Source organism: Calliopsis andreniformis, chromosome 9 (assembly GCF_051401765.1).
Source record: "Calliopsis andreniformis isolate RMS-2024a chromosome 9, iyCalAndr_principal, whole genome shotgun sequence".
Taxonomy (NCBI): Eukaryota; Metazoa; Arthropoda; class Insecta; order Hymenoptera; family Andrenidae; genus Calliopsis; species Calliopsis andreniformis.
Genome location: NC_135070.1, coordinates 1,994,694 through 2,015,325, shown reverse-complemented (window position 1 = coordinate 2,015,325; position 20,632 = coordinate 1,994,694). Strand labels below are relative to the sequence as shown.

General features: G+C 36.5%; 1 protein-coding gene across 1 annotated transcript in view; it reads right to left on the bottom strand.

The window, feature by feature from the left end:
* Positions 1 to 20,130, bottom strand: part of Amun (protein amun) — a 42,560-nt gene extending 22,430 nt beyond the window's left edge. Inside the window, exon 1 of the mRNA XM_076383981.1 lies at positions 17,994 to 20,130. Within this exon, the coding sequence (XP_076240096.1) occupies positions 17,994 to 18,142 (149 nt within the window). The 5' untranslated portion in view covers positions 18,143 to 20,130. The remainder of the gene's footprint in view (positions 1 to 17,993) is intronic.
* Positions 20,131 to 20,632: the final 502 nt, after the last annotated feature.

Sequence of the window (20,632 nt, the reverse complement as noted above, 5' to 3'; positions counted from 1 at the left end):
CCATATCCAGGTTAAAAACGACCCGGCGTTGATTAAGTTAGGGTTAGGAAAGGACAGAGAAACCTGATAGGCATACTAGATTCCATAAATGTGAAAATCAGACCTAAAACTTACAAAACATGCATGGAGGAAAACAGCCATCGGATCACCGTAAGCAAAGCTAGGAGCTAAAGCGCAGGAAGCCACGAAAGAGACCAGAACTTTGAAGAGATTACGCAAAATAGCCGTTGAAGAAGTTACATCAAGTTTAGAAGGCTTACTTCTGTAGCCCACGAAACATAGGTTAAAGATACATAAGTTAAAAAAGATCACAATCGCGTTTTTCTCGAAACTGCATTTTTCAACATGGTGGCCTGAACGCTCAAGCTACAATCGACTAATCGACCTTATATTTTGTATTTGGTAATAGAGACTTTTTTACGATTCCCTGTTTTTTAATTATAAAGAAACAAGGTCGACTTTTTGTGAGATAATCTAACTTTTTTTAGTATGTCATTATTCCATTATATTTTAGAATTCTGAAAATCTCCTTCAGCATCATGTAGCTATTAACAATGTTTAATACAATACTTTTTCATTTCAGATATACTATACAGGCGTTTACAGATTCCCGTTATTATGGAGTTTCTTACGACAGTCATAATTCATAGTATCTTTTGATTATAAACACATATACAGAATACAAGGCTCCTTTACATAAGTTTCAAAAACCCAATTTCTTAGTCAAATGCTAATTGTATTAACTCTTCAGAACACTGAGGACTTGTACTTCTAATATCAAATATTTCAGTTTTCATAACATGTTCTCAGTTTAATCATTTCCATCTAACATATTTAATATGCTATACAAATGTAACTTGCACTGAATCAAAAAACATTCGAACCCAGAAAATGATAAAATTATTCAAATCACGAATAATTCAGATTTTATCACCTAATATTAATTCCATATTTCATTAGGTAATATAAATAACAATAACATGACATTTTAATTAACTCTTATCATATCAAAGTGCAATCAAAGTGTATACTTCTTATACGATATCAACAAATGTTACTCTACATTGTTTATAAATTTTTTCATGAAAAATCGTCACTTTTCCTCTTATATTAGCGATTCTAGAATACCTTGTAGATTAAAAACTCTACAAAATATTTGATTATAGTATCTCAACTAAAAATATTAAACTTCAAATTATATCGTTAAAAATATTAAACCGTTCTACTTGGCAGGGCCGAATGTTACTCGAATAAATTTTTTCTAGTACGTTCACCTTCAAATAATAGTCGAATAAAAATTGCAAAGACAATGAATAATTCGTAAATAACGCATAATGTTTTACTCGAATAACCGTATTGAATAAAACCATCACTCTGAATGTGTAACATATTCTACTATAGATTGTCTAATTAGGAGCTTATTGTTGTTCAATTTCCGAAAAAGATTTTTGAAGTGTGTCAGGCGATTTGGTGCATAGCTCAACAGGGACTTAACATGTGATATGTATGTACATAAGTACTTACATACATATTTCGAGCGATATTGTCAGACTGATATTGTCAGACGTCTCCCACTGATTCAATCAATAAAGCAGATTCTTTCATCATTCCACGAAAAAGTGATTACTCTTTTCGTATTTCTTTAACATTGTATGAGATTTTCATTACAGTTCAATACTATTTATTAGTTATTATGAGCCCCATTGAAATTGCAAAGTAATTTAAGACACTATTTAATCTGTTTTAAATCTGATTTGAACGATGATAAATCGAGTTCACTATTATTTTTTCAATGCAACATTTGCCTTCTTAACACGTTGAATGACATCCATGTTTGGTACAGGGTGTTACATTCAATAGGTAAAAGGAAACTAGATTCGAAAAAATTGATTTGGAATCGGCGTAACTTTTATGAAATTCTTATGGCACACAATGTGTTAAATTGTTATGAGAAACCGACACTGTTATAAACTGCTAGATGGCTGCATTTCCGACCATGGTTTGAAAACAAAGAATATAAAAAAAATAACAGAAGAGAAAACTAACATGAATTGATAATGATTAGAATTTTATTCTGACATTTATCCTTTTTAGATACACTATTGTTGGAATAGCTTTTTTTCAGAGTTTATCGTGTTATATATCTTACTTAAAATTACAAGTAAAAGCTGAAAATGATGCAGTATAAAGTGAAGAATAAACTGATGTTTCACATGAATGTTCGAGAAAATATGAAGTTATAACATTGTATTGGAAACTAAAGTCTCGTTTTCTGAGAAATGTTAAAATTTTACATTCCTTTTTTCCCCGTGGACTCTTCGAACAAAGGCAGGGAATAAATAAGGACCCACGATTCAGCAATTGTAGATAATTAAGACGTGTTAAAGAGGGACACTACCCTAAAGTTAAATAAATAGTTTAATCTTTCTGTGATGATATAAATGTAAATTTCAATTTTATTTTCCAATTTAAAAGCAAGAGTACAACAGTAATTGCTGGCTCTCACACCAGACAATAACTAAAAGCTCTGGAATAAAAAGCTTTTGATGATTCATAAATTAGAAACTATTAACTGTATGGCGTATGATTTTTTAAAAATTTTAATAGTTGCAGAAATGATCGCAAATCGAATAAAAAACAACAGTTGTTCCAAAAAATCAACTTCAATCGCTTGCAAAAAATCAGACGATTGAAACATTAAAAAAAACTGTGCTAACCAGAACGAAAAACATTTTACCTTGTCAATAAAAGTTATTCATAACCAAAAGCAATTTCTGTCGTCAATAATGGTTATTCATAACCAAAAACAATTTCCGTCATCAATAATGGTTACCAACAATTAAAACGATTAAAATCATTTATAATGGTTATCTGTAACCAAAATCATGAAAAATGTAACTGTGTTATACCGTAACTTTTTTTATTTCGGTTGTAACAGTTATGGTCTCTGACCAGAAAGGAACAGCGAATAACTCCACCATTTTGTAATATTTGTACTTTTAAGAAATTGCATTGTGTGACGTACGTATAAATTACATTTATATCTAATTACATCTAAACTAAATTTTTCATTCAGCAATTACCTATGAAAAAAAAAAAAAATTTTAAATATTACTTATTTTTTGACACCTCAGAGTGGAATCCCCCCTTATGTAAATCAAATGCAAAAACGTGTTTATCCGTGACAAGTTACAATTAATAATCATCTTTAAAACTCGAATAAAAGGTTTTTCGTTGTTTGCGAATTATTGAATTTATTCAAAATTCTATTTGAATGGGAACTCCTTAGAATAGCATTGAAGCTCGACACAAAAGTTCAGGTTCACGTGTACCGTCAGGGCACACGTAACAACGAAGATCCAGTAGAAGGCTCGTGTCGAAGATCACGCAAGGTCTGAGAACGTTTCGTCGAAGGGAACGTTACTCGAGGACTTTGCTTTCGGTTACTCGAAACGCTCCGACTCAGGTAACGTTTCCACCTTTTTTCCCCCTCCTTGTTTCTTTGTCCCCATTATTCGGGTCATCGACACGGGGCAAGTTCTCCGTTTCTTCGGCAGCCAGAAGCTGCATCCGTGAACAGAAGCGAATAGGCGAGGGAAAGGGAGACACACAGGCCGAAGGAGGGAGAAAGACACACTCTCGCGTGGTTTTATTGCAGGTACTTTCAGAGGTCGAGCAGGAGAGGAGAGGAGAAGAGGGGGAGGGAGGATCAGCTGTTTAGCCGAAGTGCTAAACTTAGTTACGGATAGTTTGTATTTCATTCATATAATGCGACACTTCAAGCACGTGCTCGTGCGACTTACGACCACTCACGTTTGACACCAAGCGGACCACGTGGAAGCTGTTCTCAATGATCAATTATTTATTTATGTATTCGCGATATGACTGCTAATGCATGTGCAAAGTGTCTTCTCGACTCTCAACAGAATATTTATAATTCTCAGACAAAATAGTATGAATCATTTCAAAAATTTGTAGTATGAATTTGTCTTATTACTTTTTTGTTTCTTTAATCCAATTTTCTTTTATTAAAAATATAAATTCCATCTTGTAAATTTCAATTAGAGTATGTTACGTATAGAGACTTCTTTCGTGACCTTTTAACCATTATTAAGAGCTGGAATGCACTAAGCCGATATGATAAGACTACAGCCCCCAGTAAGATTTTTCCAATCTTTAGTTTGCGGAGCATTTTTCGAGGAAAATCGAAAGCTACTATTTAGTTATTGCTTCTATAAACAATAAGTATAAAACATTTTGTCTAATAATATATTCAACAAAATTTAAATATATTCAACTAAATAACTACTATAATGAACGAAAATAGTGGAAATAAAGAAGACTGCATGAAAAAGATCTGTTAATCTCTTTAAATGACAGTGCGTGATCAAATAAAACATACATGAAAAATATTAACAATACAGTGATTAGAAAGGTAACTAATTTAAAAAATATAAAAATAACTTCGAACACAATTTTTCGATCAACCTAATATTTTGTTGCTTTAATGTCAGATCGTCAGTGAAAATGGTCACTCGTTAAGTGAAAAATATAATAAATTATTGTACCAGAAAAAATTTAGTAATAACAATCTTGTATGCCCAGCAAGGACGAAAAACTGCTTTAAAGGGTCACGAACACGTTGGCTTTTGTCATTAACTGGCTTTAACATCGATCCGCGAATGCGATTGAAGGCAATTCTAAAACCTTACAAATTCACGATGCGATTTAGTACTATGTTCATAGAAAATTCTATTTTTCTACTCGCGACAAAACTTCAATGCTTTCCTAATTCTGGAATGCAAAACGAAATATTTTTAAAGTCCCACGACTTACAAGCCTTAAAAAAACGAAAGTTTAATTGGTCATATAAGAAGATAATAAAACTAGAAATTGCAGTAAAATTGATGGATTGCATAAAGACTATTCATAATCAGCATTCCATATTTTATGAGAATTAATCTGAAGGTCAAGAAAAAAGGTAAATTTTAATAGGTAAAACACGAGTAGTGTTTACTGTCATATTTGGTAGGGCTTTATCAAACGACATTTAGATCGAAATTTTTCATTCAATTAATTTCCAATTTGGACATTTTATTATTTATAAACGTACCTACATATCTAAAATGTAACGTATGTACTTCCTAATATTTTTGAAAAATAAGGAAACAGCAGTATTCTAAAGAAAAAAGTTGTCTTTTCGCTGACAAAGTCTACTGTAAAAGTTTATAACATTTCAGCAAATTAAGATACTAAAAAATTATACGCTGGATCCTAAATAATTTTATAAAAAATATGTCCGACTTTGAAGTTAATCGAATGAATAGTTTTGGAGATCCTCTGGATGCTAGGCCAAAAACATGGCTTTAAAAAAAAACGCGCTCAAAGTTTTAAGTTCACAATATTCTAGATTTTCATTTCTATTTTTATTTTTATTTTTATTTTCTACTTCAATTTAGATTAAACCCTTTTACCAAAACATTGTATAAGTATGCAATTTAATAAAATAATAAAAAAATATTGATTCTTTCAAACCAATAATGTGGCGTCGATTGTACTTACATTATTACGAGAATCAATATCAAATATAAAGAGATTAGATAAAATTACGACAAAATTCAATCCGAATAAATTGAATAATACGTTGACATCAAACTTGCATTGATCAAGGCGAACGAAACTTCAAACTGGAAACACAGGTACAGTGTGTATTTATAGACATACTGAATTCAAGGAATTCTTATTGCAAAATGGAGATAGTTCAGACATGTCATAAGACATTTTGTGTTCCATTTCAATTCCCTTACCACCCATTAAAATATTGCTACATATATTATTTACACCCTGTATATGAAGTGTTTCATTTAATTTGTATTATGCGGAATCGTAAAAGCGATACCGCGCTGCTATCACACGTCCAAAAACGTCTATACGTAACGGGCCTTAAATCTGGCTAATTTTCGGTCGACATAGTATTAGTCATTTCAAAAACTGTGGCTGATTGCCACAGGCATTGCTCCACATTTTATATTATTCTACAATTCATAAATTATTTTAATCTCAAAACTCTGTGCCATTCACGGATAACATTTTGGAAATTATATACATCCAACTAAGGCACTCGCGTTAGAGCCATCGATTGCGAAAAAGTTACCAAAATGTTTATGGCGTGAGATAAAACAAGACATTCTAGTTTTGCAAATGCTCATAGAACCCATTGGCAAAGTTTGTGTGGAAAAGTTTAGAACACCTTGTATACATGGAACTTAGTCATTCACAGGCGAAAGTGGTTAACCCCACTTTTTGAATGTTTTTAAATTCTAGTACCAAAGCACTTGCTTGATGCTTAGCTTTTTACATTTCAAACAAATATAAATATTTTTGTTTTGTAAAGTTAATCGATTTGGCCAATGCAAAGCTCAACTGATTGTGAGCATATGTACTAGGTCTCATGGAAAGTTCGAAAATAATCAATTTACTAATGTAATATGCGTTTTTGTGTACCATGAATGCTTCTTTCGAGGAGTCTCGAAACCTTCTCAGGACGGCAGACTCGCGCAACCATTTTGAGAAGCACTCGCGCACGCAAAGCAAAAACAACCTTGACACAATCGTCGCCTCGTGCACTTCCACGCTCGAGGATTATGTCTCGCGAGAACTACGCAAGTCTCGTTTTTCCACGTTGCATTTACGATGTTTTTTTCTTACCCTCTCCCTCCATCCCTTCTTTCAGCTCCTGAGCAGCCAAAAGGGCCGCAGTTCTGCCGCAACCATTTTACAAATTCCAAAGGATCCAGGAGAAGCATTCGCAGCCCCAAAGCGATTCTATTCCCGCGCCTGGTTTCGTAGCGTTTTGAAGCACCGTGTTGCTCAATGCCGGTTCGAGTCGCCCTCCACCCGTCATCGCGCCAGGTAGCGCCATTCGAAACGCGTCCCTGAGTTAATGGAGGATTTCAAAAGTGCGCCAGAGCGGAATCAAGTGCTTAGCTGCTTAAACTTTCCTGGACTTTCAAGGTGATTATTACTGTCCTCGATTTTTGTATCTTGTGTCAGGTATGAGTGTTTTGATGGTTGTGGGTAAAAAGCGAGTATGAGTGCAAAAAGGGTAGTGAATTAACTCGTTAAAAATCGGTTTCTTTTCGTAACATTATGGAAATAGTTCGAGAGAGACTCAAGTTTGAATTATACGGGGTTAAGGAACGATGATATTGGGAAAAACCCAAGCAGGTATAATTTTTTTTCTCTAAGGTAGTTTAAAGAGCTTATGAAATTAGATCTTCATCTAGACTGCTATGCATTGATTTGACAAATTTGACACTCTACTCATGTTTACAAGAATTCTGGGATACCCACTTATAACGCGTTTAGGAACAACATAAAAAACAAAACAACATAATTTTATATAATCTCGTACAATTAGTATGAATAGAATGAACGACTAATCATGAAGATTAAATAATCGTGAACAGTAGTAAACGAAAAGTCAAAGAAAACACTGTTGTCAACAAACCTTAGACACGTGTCTACTGCTCATTATAAACTCATTACGGGTAACAAGTCTCAAGACTATAGCAGAGAAAGTATATATTTACTTGAAACTCAAGACTATGTACATGCAAGATGTCCACAATACACTGTAGTGCATAACTTTAGCACTACATCGTTTCCATGCTATAAGCTCACGCTTCACTGATGAGTTTATAACGAGGAACATATTTGTAAAGTCAACTCGTGTAAAGGTAACTGAATACAAGGTAATTCATAAGCATGTCCATACTTGAGAAGCAGAATCTACACACTAAAATAAGTAAAAAACGTCATATGAACACATCACAAAACACAAAATTTGAAAAAATACATAATTAAAGTTCAAAGTGTTGTCAGTTTTTGAATTACCAATTTTTCCTTTCGTTTTGATAATTGCTTATAGCAAAATTCATCTCAAATAAAAAATCTTGTTGATATTTTTTTATTTCAATTGAGCAGAGTAATCGGAAATCCCAGAAGCCATAGGAAAACTTCGTTTTCAAGCAAGTGCGTTCGACAAATGACACTAATGACAATTTTTGTCATTTCTCGTTGAAAAAGTTGGTAAAAGTTTCAAAAGCATAGATAAGTAAACGTGCAAAATTTCTACAAAATATATATTCTATAGTACTTTTGTAAAAATAATTAAAAAAGGCTCAAGAATACAGGTCCTATACTAGACTACCGCCTTTACGAGCTTCTGAATCAGCGGTAAATTCCCATGAATCGTCGCCGTGTATCGTTTACACACGTAACAGGACTTTAAAACTCCATAGGGAAATACGATCTTGTTGATGTTTTAGTATTTGTCACGCGATTTTTCCTTGGATTCGGAAAATAACTCTACTGTTTTAGAAAAGAAGCCTTCGACTTAGTTCTGCTCCGATGTATAGATATCACATCTATGTTTAAGTGATTCTCGTTCATAAGTGTAGCCTTTCCTACCAATCACTAAACCATACTTTTCTTTAATAAAGATAAGACATGTAGAATAATACACCTCTCACTGTCCCTAGCTTTAGGGACAGTGAATCTGCTGCCTATGTGTCCACGCACGCGCCTCGAGCTCTCAGCTCGAAAGATTTTTAATTACTTCGTTACAGTTATATACGTGTAGAATCTATTTCACTGGACATAAATCGATAACGAATGAACGGAGACCAATAGTGTATATTCTGTAGATGATTTTCTGGTTCAAAGTGATCTATGAAACATTCTGATAAAGTAGTTCGATTTCTTTTTGGAGCACCCTGCATAGGGTAATCGTGTGGGAGATACCGCACTGTCGATATTTACGAATGGCGGTAAAAAAGCTGCACTATAACTCGCATAGTATGCTTAATGCTGTTTGTTTAGTTACGTTAATTGCGCGAGAGTGAGTCTTTTCATTATTTTTGAAGATTTTGCAGTTTTTCAAGGTAAGTCTATCGCACCGTGTCTTCATAATTATATTATGAAGTGAAGAAAAATTATATTATAATTATATATCATGTTTATTTCTGCTACCATAGTAATTAAAAATTCATTGTTTTTCATACTGTATCTTTTGTAATATACTAGAGATTTTCTATAAAATTGTTTTTTGCCGCAAAGCACACGGAAATAGGCAAGTGTAGCATTTCAGCTGGACATCTAAAAACTACTATTTACTTTCCTAGTCGCATCTTTATGATGTTAGTGCTGACTTAACAAATGATACCTAGTAAGCATAAGCCTTAAAAATTTTACCAATCAAATTTCATTAAAATTTAGTTCAGCAACTACCGTAATATATACCGTGAAATTTTAGTCAATGACTTTTCCGTGCTATTCCGCTTACAGAAACGAATTTGCATTTTCGTTAAAGACATTGGCCGAAAGATGTTACAAGCTTGATATTCCCACCTGTTCGAAATGGAAAGTAGTGCCGTTGTTTTCGTTCTCGGCTGTGCCAATTTAAGCAAGCATGTTTTCCAAGGATGTCAACAGGAGCGTTGCCATTCGTGACATGGTTCATGATACTTTGAATACTTTTAAGAAAATCGCACATGATCAATATTATTAACAGTAATATTGTTAACTCAGTTTGACAATAATTTTGCCAATCTGCTTCAATCTAAACGCTTGAATTGCAAAGTATAAAAAAATTGCATCAATATCAAAATGTATTGACAATATTATTGACCGCATGCGAGTCTCTTTAAACCAGGCGTACATGTCCGACAATTGGTGAACAATTTTGTCGATTCTTTTTTCTTTTTCTATCTAATGGACAAAAAGACAGTTGATACATAGAATTTCCAACGATTGTATTCCAGTCAATACGTTTTGATACTGACAATATTATTGACCGTATTCCGTCTATATTGAAGGAATGAAGATTGAATATTAATGAAATTTTGATATTTTGTAACTCAAGCTTTTACACTGACACGGACTGACAAAATTATTGTTAAACTAAATTAACAATACTATTATATTATAATAATACTGATCGTGTACGGGCCCCTGTAAGCATTCACAAAATTACTATTCAGGTGCGCAATTGTCAGAATCAATTGTTGAAACTGATATTTTTGTGAATAAAAGAATGACTTCGACGAGAATGACTATTAATTACTTGACTAATGGACTGGTGTCATAATTATCCAGGATATTTGACGCCCAGGTTTTCAGTTATTCATCGTACTAAACAGATAAGAGTACAGTAGGATTTCGGCTGAAACTCAAACAATGCTATTTTCAATAAAATAAAAAAATTAATTCTTTGCGTGTGATGTTAAATCGGGTTGATCGAGGTTCTATTATATTTAATTATTTTCAATATAGTATACTTTGTATTGAAATATTCCTGTATTCAAGCATTTTTATTATGATTACTAATAATGCTCGTGCATATTTGCCGTCTATTGGAATATTTTCTGGAATGAAGTAGATAAGTTTTAAGGTTAAAGAGCTTTGAGTATTTAAAAATTATTAGTGTTTTGAGTAAGAGAAGGTGGAACAAGACGAGATTGTTTTTTTATTATGCGTTTTATGCCACTATCTTTCTGAAAACTATTAAATTTAATAATAACAGTAAAATTTCACATAAGACTAATAGATTCAGTTTATAGCGTCGTTCTAAGTTCAGTGACCCCTCTTTTTTGTTTCTTGTGATTGTAATCTTATAGTGTACTATATTTTTATCATGAGCAAGTAAATTATAATTGTCACTAACATCAATTCTTGAATGTTACCAGTCAGGCAGTTTCTTTAGATATTTATTTATGGGCTTACGAATGTTATTCGTAAACAAATGAAAGTGTTATTATATAATTAGTTTCGATGTAACATTTGGGGCAAGATGGGACATTACCCTCAATCATAAACAAAACTTTTCAATAACATGGTGTAGATGCTCAGGAAAGGGAGACAAAGCGGCATAGTTGAACTAAACAATAAATGCGAAAAGCCGCCCAAGCAAGTTTGGAAAAAGTCCATGATAGCAGTCCTTTTAGAACACGACCAATCGACGGTTCTGGTGCAACTGCCATGGAGTTCATCATAGTCCTGTTATCAAAAGCATAGGACTCCGTTGCCAGATCCTTTAGGAACAATATTCTTATTCCTCTTTTTTCCCCTAATCTAAATAATCCTACGGAAATCTTATGGGAAACTTTTCCTTAGCGATCCTCTCATGTCCCACGTTCACCTACTGTGTATAATTTTATATTTCTTGTTAATTGAATAACATGAGGTAATAATATTAAATGTTTTCAAAAATTTGAGTGTTTTCGTTACTCTAATATTTTCAAATAGTCTGATATAGCCTAATATAAAATATCTCGATGATCTCAATATGAAATATTTCTTAGTTCATTGTGATTACGTAGAATGTGTTTCCTGTTTCATAGATGTCATCTGACATACAACATAGAAGGAAATAGAGAAAAGAAGATATGGCTAAAGCAATACAGGTAGCAATAGATAAACAGATGAGATTTTTGAAAGCGGATAAAACATACTCTGTTTCTAGAGAAACTAGAGAAGTCATTATCAATCGTGTCACTATTCTATATCATATTTTTCCTTTTCGAAAGTGTAAAGTTGATAGAATATACTATTCTATGTTAGATAAAGATAGTATTCTATATTAGGTGCGCCAAGAATCTAGTATGAAAAATGACTGCCTCAGTAAAAATAATAAATATTGCTGAAACCATCATTATATTTTAAATTTGATTGGTATTAGTAAAAACAGCATAAAATTTCCTATAAATGCATAAGGTTTAACTTTTTATAAATGTTCCACAAAGGAGTAAAATATGTGCATAAAAAAAAGTATTCCATATTAGGGCAACTGACTCTACCTTTTACATTTTGAGAACTTACAGCATTTGAAAGCATCCTAGAATTATAACAGAGAAAAAGGTAAGAATATGAAATACCCATTTTACTTTTTCATCTAGAAAGTCTCAAAATAAATTTTCATATACCTCACTGACACGTTGACAAGGATGTCACTCCTTTTGCTAGCAAATATAATAATAAACTTACAACGAGGAAACGCTGTAATCTACAAAATAGATCAATAAAGCCCGACGAGAAACAGTTTGATCGAGTAATTTACAAAGACAAAGCAGATCGCAAAGGTAGAAGAGGAGATCCTCGTTTAGGCTTGGCGAGTGAATAATCAAGCGATGAAATGCGATCGGCAAGGGAAAAAGATTCCATTATTATCGTACGATTCCAGTTTCCGTCACCGCGCTCGTCCTCGCCGGGAAGGCTAAAAAGGCTTAACGTGGAATTTAACGAGATTCGAACCTGCCTTTAATTAATTAAGGCAGACGTGACGCCAGTGGAATTGAGGCTCGCGTCGTGGAAACCTCGTTGTCGTGAACGCCTCGTCACGGGAGCTATCCCAATTCAGCCGTTCGCATTTCGAATTTCGACGAGTTTGCCAAGCTTCCAGCTTCCCCTAATAGGGCGCGTCGACGGAAATCGGATTTTCTTTGATAAATTGCACTTATGATCATCACGACAAAGTCCATGAAACTCGAGTTTGTCCAATAGCTCAGTTACCTTCAACTTGAGACCCCTGATGACGAAAGGAACTGTGATTCTTAAAGGTCAAGCGAGCGACGTGTTCTTGATGAATGAACTTCCTTTGGAAGCTTGCGAGTGACGTAAAGTGATCTTTTAAGGAAAGTCGTAATCGAGTTCTATTCATATGCTAAATTGCCGAAATTTATGATACTTCTGAATAGCACTTCTGAAAGTGCTGAAGCGATTTTAATCAAATTTTTATTGTGTACTATTTTAATATTGATAAATGCATTTAATAAGTGGCTTTCATTAAATGCTTTTTTGAAAAGGTTACATGGTGCTCCTTCGCTCTGAAATATGTATATATAATGAATATTAAATCACCTTCTTTACACGCTTCATTGTAAATATATGTAGATTGTATATTTATACATATTGACAATGAATGAGTTCAAATAAAACACATTCGTCTATTAATTTTAATTCAAAACGAACTTTGTACGATTTTATCACATTATTTTGTGACAATTGACAAGCATCTTCAAACAAGTGAATACTAATAAAGCGATCACAAAAACCTATTTTGAGAAAAATAGGTATCACAAAAAATTATACACTTCAAACTTCATTTTATTTTAATTTCAAATAAATATCCTCTAAAAATAAATCGTCCTATTGGACTTTGTTGATAGTCCTAATGTTGAAAATATGTAAATTTAGTTCACACAAAGTAGAACTCAACAACGCTTTAGATCAATATTGTTGGAATAAATCATATTTTGTCTACTTTAATTACTTCCACAACCTTTCAAGATTAGGTAAAATGAGCATTATTTGCAGCACCCAACAAGCATAAATTATATTTGCTACTATAATTATCATACCATCAATCATACTCGTAAAGATAACGAAGCACCCGAAAAACACGATAATGCATTAATTAACGATGGTGGATTGAGCATGCTTTCATTTCCGGTGTAGCTGAGTACCAATCGACCGAATGTAACTCGAAAGGAAATTTGCTATTTGCTTAAATGTCGAAATACAAATCGATGTAATTGAACTTAAGATATCAAGGTTAGAAAAAGGGAGTACATTAAAAAAAATCAATTGACACAGATGATTTAATTTTTCACGCATCTTATAAATAATGGAGAAGTTTCTCACATTATTTACACAACTTTAAACGCATCTTCCCCAAAACATAATTGAATGTTACTAGCAGTGTAAAATAATTTAACGAATCTATTCAAAATTTTAGCAGAATATTATAAATATGCTTTTTGATCCTTTGCTTCATCTTAGATTCACTGTGTGCTAACGTTAATACTAGTTAATATTTCATTCCATTTTTATGATTCAATTTGGCGACTATAATTGTGTTATCAATCTAATGAAGAGACGTTCCACGCTAATGTCGACACATTTATACAGAAATACTTTAACACAAAAAAGAATCAAGCAAAACTTTCTTATAGACCTAATATGTATCAAAGACGTATGAAAACTATAGCAAGTTAGTTTAATAACATTTGGAAGAATAGAGAGATCCTTCCCCCTTGCCTTAATGGAGCAAAGTGAGGAAAAATAGAACTTGTGTAGGTACCCATTTTCTAACAGCGAAAAATCTTGCCTCTTGTCTTCCGCATTAAATCTACGAAAAGTAGTTCCTATTAAAGTAATTTTTGAAACGCCCCGAGGAATACGAAGTTTTAATTTCTTGTTCCTTGTAATATACTTTAAGAATTTGGTACCTATTCATATTTTTACTCTGACAGTAAAAAATGATCGTTTAAAAACGAAATTCAGAATAGAAAAAAAATTAATTTTATTTGTTGAGTACCTACATTCTTTCAAATCTTTTATTTTTTTCCACGCCTTTAATCATTTTATATCAATTTGAAGTGACTTTAGAAGATACTTAAAACCAAATAAATAGATAAGTTTATGAAATCAATAAAAATAGATAAGTTTATGAAATCTATAAAAATAAAAATTGTGGAGTAATTTGTGGCCCTTTAAAAAATTTAATAATTAAACTCAGATTTTAACAGCTTAACATTACAATTATCACAGAAATAAAAATAGCTCATACAATTAATACTTATATAGAATTTCCCAGAACTGATGGTACAAGCGGAAGGGTGATAATTCTACATGAAGAAATACGTTCAAGATATAAAATACAATTTTTTGATATCGTGCTTCATTTTCGAGGAAATTGAATTTTAGCCAAAAACGAAAGTACCGAAGTACAGGTTCAAGCATTTGAGGAATAAATGGGAAGAGGTGAATGTTTCTAGCTTGCAATAGAGAAAGGTCAGACCGTGAGTGTTCTTATTCCGTGTACTGTTCAAGGACCCAAAACTGGTCACAATTTTCTCGAAAATGAAGCACGCTCTCAAAAAAGTCCATTCTACATTTTCGAATCCTGCCCGAACTCGCCCAACGTGTATGTCAACAGAATCTCAATGACACTTATTTTTTTATGTGCGAGTGCTAAGACTTTACTGACACGTTTTGAAAAGTCAAAAACTTATTAAATTAAAGGCATCAATACCAGATTGATCGCGGGGAAAAGGTAATCTGTCTTCACAGTCTATAATAAAATGTGAGTCTTCATGAACTCAAGCACTGAATCATAAGTTTCAATTAAACCAATTAAAATAACAAAATACGTTATCAACTGTAATAACATATTCTTTTGATTCGTCGTATAACAATTCTTATGCGACAACGAGGTTAGCAGCGTCAACAATACATACATTAATAAAGTGAAATACAAAAATCGTCAAAATATATTACAAATCAATATTAAATATTGCAACACTGCTAACGTTGTACGAATAGTATAACGAAAAAATATACACCAATGAAAGAAATTTCTTCATTATGATAAATTTTTGTTTTCCTGTAGTAATTATTATTTCAATTAAATGTCAGTTTCAAAACTCGTTTCTGCAATGTCAATGCAATAAGTGTCGTCGATACTCCATCAATATCAATATTGAACGCGTTCGGACAGAATTTAATAAAGTACACGTACACTTGACCAGTGTTCAAACTCAATTTTTTGAAAAACGGAACCTCAAAAGAATAAATTTTATTCTTTTTTTTCGACTCATTTTTCTATGTGGAATCATTCACTAACAGCGTTTATCGCCTGCTCTGAGACACTTCGTATATTTACACAAGACATACTGCTTAGGTGTTATTTGCATAGAATATTTGAAAAGTGATTATTTAAGTAATATGTCTTATTTAGCTAAAGATATTATTTTAAAATAATTATACGTTACATTATTTGTATAAGCGATTCATTGAATAAAATCATTATTTAGTTATTAAATAAAATAATCTTTTACTTTATTTGATATTTTGTATTTGAATAAAACTTTCCTAAAATAATTTCTCAAATTTTGTCTATTTCTATTATGTCAATATTATTAACTATGTCACAAGTACAGATTTCCTCAGAGTATTCTATGCAAACTAACTCATTGTCAGACACATATTATTCAATACTAGATAAGGATAAAATCATTGTACAAATAGATCCGTGTTGGAGACTGTTTTGGATGTTTTGATACAGATCGATGATAAGTTATGAAACGATTGTTTTTGTTTACTACAATGGTAAATACTAATAGTTAAAGCGAGAACAATGTTAAGAGCAAACACAGTTATATTCTCAATATTCCCAAACTCCAAGTTTAATAATTATGGTGAAAAAGAAATAAAAAAGTATTTGTTTAATTTTAACGCAAAGTAAAGTTGCTACGTTATTTCTAAAACAAAAATAGTAAAGTAATTGAAATAGTTCATTATTCCCGAATGTTAATTTTTTAAGCCTCCTGTATATCTTTCCCTACTCTAAATCCACGACACTTATGACCCTTCGCGCAGTTCTCCTTTTCCCTATTTTCGGGGCAACAACAGGAAGTATCAGTGACCAACGAAATCGCGAAAACAAGAGTGAAGAAACGTTCGTTAGTCCGAACAGGTTCAGGTGGTCGTGTGACGCCGTGAAAGCGACGCCAGTGAGTCGCCTCTTTCACTGTGGCATCGTTGCCAACGCGACGCTTGCCCCGAGAAATCCTTCGCTCTAATATCGAGCGATGTAGGTGTTTGAAAAATCTACAGCAGAGATGCTCTATCGCATCCGTCACTAATAAATCTTTAAGAAGCTCTTTCAACGATGACTACAGACACTGTCACCTGGGCTACGATCGACGGACCAGAACGGCAACGTCGAGGCTTCCTCAACGAGGTAGCGCGAAGTTCCCACGAGAATTCCTCGATCGATAGGATCGTATCGAACGACTGCATAAACCGATACGATGGACGAGACCAATAATGTTCTGTAGAGAAAAAGCTGTTAAAGTGTTGTCTCTAGATAGGTTCACAACACATTGGTGAGCTTATACTGAGAAACGCGATTCAGAGTTGAACTCGAGTAATTGTAGCCTGTTTCGAACTTATCGAAGATGCAAGACCCCGCGGGTAAAATTTTCTTTCGCTTGGAATAATAATTCCAAGCTGTAGCAAATATAGCGACAAGCTTCTATCGAAAGAATAAATGAATACTAACTAATGAGCTTGATATGAGATTAGTCGTTGCACGTTCTAATCAGCTCGTGACGGGCCTCAATGCTTAAAGCATGCAATATCTCGATATAAGCTCGTCGATACTCATATGTCCAACGACCAGATTTTCCACCTACTCCAAGTTCCTACTACATGTACTAATCATAGAACCAAAATTCTCCGTTTCCGCAATCCCTAACTGGCAAGTCTCATTTACATTAGGCAAGTTTTGGTCGGATGGTTGGACCAATCAATCTCAAGTCATCCAAAGTCGCTCATGTACACAGCATTTCAAACAAACGTAGACCTTTCAGCTGATCGATTTGAGATCGACTTCAGGTGGATCGGGTAAAAGGTCTGCACTTGAGTGAAATGCTGTTTACACAGGCGACTCTGAACGACGTGAAATCGATCAACTTCGGATCGACCAAAAGTTACCTAATGTAAACAGCTTTATCGAGTCATAATAATGAACTCATAGTTTTTTCACTCCGCCTACTGAAATTACATTAGAACCAAGTCTCTAGCATTCGCTAAAACGATCTGACTCCAAGTCATGAGCTTATAACGAAGAACCGTGTTCTCAGAGTGCCGCGTTGGTCGCTTTAAAAGCGACCGCTCTCGTGGTCGACCACTGCAATGAGAGTGTAAATATACTAGTCGAAATTGTGGCTGGTCTCGTGAGGGGGCCACACGGGCACACACTGTTCGTGCAGGGTCGGTGGTACGCGGTGGCAACTGGCGCGCCGCGGGTTCATTGTCCCGTGTGATGCCCGTGGTGGAAGCCCCTCGTTGAAAAGGAGGGCCCCGTTGTTGTGTTGGGCGTTAATATGTCGATGTCGGAGGACAGCGACGGTCCTCCTTTAACTTACCAGTTGTCCAGTTTGATCAGCTCCTCGGGTTTTTTCGTCTTGCGATCCGCCTTGAGCCTGAGGGCCTGCGGATAAAGCTTGAGTACGTGCTCGAACTGACTCGCGGTACCCTCCGCGAAGAAAGTCGCTGTGTCTTTCACGGAAGCCATTGTGATAACTGAGCTTCGAGGAACGGCCGTTGGGGCGCAGCACCAGCGCCTCCGTGCGCTATACCCGTCTCCGTCGTTCCTCCTCAACGATCGCCCTCTCTTTTCCTCTCGCTCCTTCGCCCTTCACTCCTCTGTCCTCGCCCGGCTATGTCCTCACGCCTTCTCTCGCTTTATCTCCTTCCCTCTGCTTCTCACTCTACTGTGCGCTCCCTCTCTTGCTTCGCTCCGTGCACCCCTCTCCGCGCGTGCCACGAGAGAGGACGGACCACGCGAGAAATCCTATTTTACCCTCTGCCTCGTTCGAATTCTCTCGGTTTCACCGGCGGCGGTGATACGCGACACACGCGTGGGACGCGTTCACGATCGGCGCGCACACACTGGTGTCCAGCGGTGAGAGAGAAACCGTCCGACGAACACCAACGAACGCGTGCACGGACTTCACTATCTGGCTCTCCCTCTCTTTCTCTTTCTCCTTCTGTCTCTCGCTCTCTATCCGTCCTCTTCTGCTCCCTCCGGCTGTTTTTCGATTTTCCTCTCGGCCACAGTATTTCCCTCACGATCGAATCACTTTCTGCTTCCTTGGAGCGCTCGGCGTAACGGCACGGTGTTAAATGTTTACGCGGAATGACGAACAGTGCAGAGCTACGAGGTCTCGTGCGTACACTCTCGTAAGGGAAAATCACCGTAGTTACACGCCGAGAACTCGCCTTCGGACCTCGTTCGACTGTCCCGGGTGGGGAGCGCGACTCGACGTCGCCAATAGGGAGCAGCACTGCTCGGCGTGTTTCTGACTTCTCTCTTCTCCCCTACTTCCCTCTCTCTCCCTCGTCGTCACGTCCTTCCACCTCTTCTCCGGCACCCTTATTATTTGTGCCGAAAAATTTCAACCGTCGCGTCGCTTGTGGACACGGACGCACGAGGACCGCCGCGAATGTATGCACAAGCAGAACTAAGAAAACGTATATTTTGTATTTTATATGAAAATGGAACTTTGCGATCTGTGCTTTTTATGAAGCCAGAGTACAGGCTGAAAGGAGAATGTGCGAGATACGGAAGAACCTCCTTTCTCTTTTCAAGACTCTCCAACACGCGAGAGCTCTGCTCTTCTTTCTCTTTGCGCCTTGGATCCTTTTTCCCTCGCTCCCTCGGAGAGCACCGAGTTACAAATGCGTGCGGATTCCCCGCCGGATATCCGCGAAGTATTGGCTGCGCCTCCCCCCACCTCTTTTATTCCATCGAGTACACGCACGTATGTATGTAGCCGAGAGATCCCGCGGAGGAGCTGTCGGAATAGACGCACCACGGTCTCCTCTGTGTACTTTGATCGTCCGTCGCGCGAGAAACTGTTATCACGAAATGCACGTCCGCAGGGCACACCGTAACACCCCCCTTTTTTCTCTTCCGCTCTATTTACTCACGATCGTCTCTGATCCTGTTGTTCGCCAGGACACGCCGTACCGACTATTCCCATGTAACCGTTCACACAGCCTCGAGTCGGACAGGGGGGCTTCACGCTCAAGCGTCGGCGAGATTTCGCTGACGGTCTCATCGACGACACTGACGGCGTTAACCAGAAAGAGGCGAACAGGGATAGCGATGCACACCGTTGTCTTTTTCCCTCGCAAGAAACGGCCTCGGTGTTTCTGTGCGCCTCGTATCGCACATCCGCCTCTGTGCGAATCACCACGTTCGATGGCTCTCTGTGTACGCTTGCCTGTCTCTGCACGGCACCTCTCTCTCTCTCTCTTTCTCTTTCTCTCTCTCTCTTACTCACTCACTCTTTCTCCCTCAGTCTGTGTCTATATACCAATATAGTAAGCGTGTGCGTGCAAGTGTCTCGCACGCGCGCGCTTACGACCGACCGAGCAAGGCGAAAGAGCGGGCAGAACGAAGCTCGGAACCTTCGCTCAAGAAAATGGGAACACACAGTGTGTAGTGCGCGCTTAGGCGAAGACCCAACGTATAGCCAATCGTTTCGCTCTCCTCTGTGTGCTGACTGTAGTGAAACGGGCGACCGACTGAGGGCAGCGCCTTCGCTGCTTTGCCCGTTCCCTCTTCCCCTTTGCCACTCGTGACGAGACACCGAAGCGGCGCGGCGACCCTACCACCCCTCCACGCGACCGCGCTTCCCTCCTCTACCTCTCCTACTCTGTCGCTGTCGCTCTATGCTACTCTAGTCTACAGTTGAAGAGAGACGAAAATCGGTGGGATATCCGTGACTTTATTGCACCGTGCTTCGTTTCGAAAAATCGTCGTTTCGACGGATTTTTCGCAGCGACCCTGCCTCGTGGATTCCCACGAGCGCCACGAAAGCTCGATACCGCCTTAGTAAAGGCGCGTATAGCGTTCGCTCGATCGCGCTGGGTCGTCCGACTGGAAATCGATGGTAAAACCGGGGTAGAGGCGCGCCAGTGGTGCCGTAGCACGGCTGGCACATACCGCGTGTCTGCATACACACGCACACAGCCACTGTACAGAGACGCAGCTCTC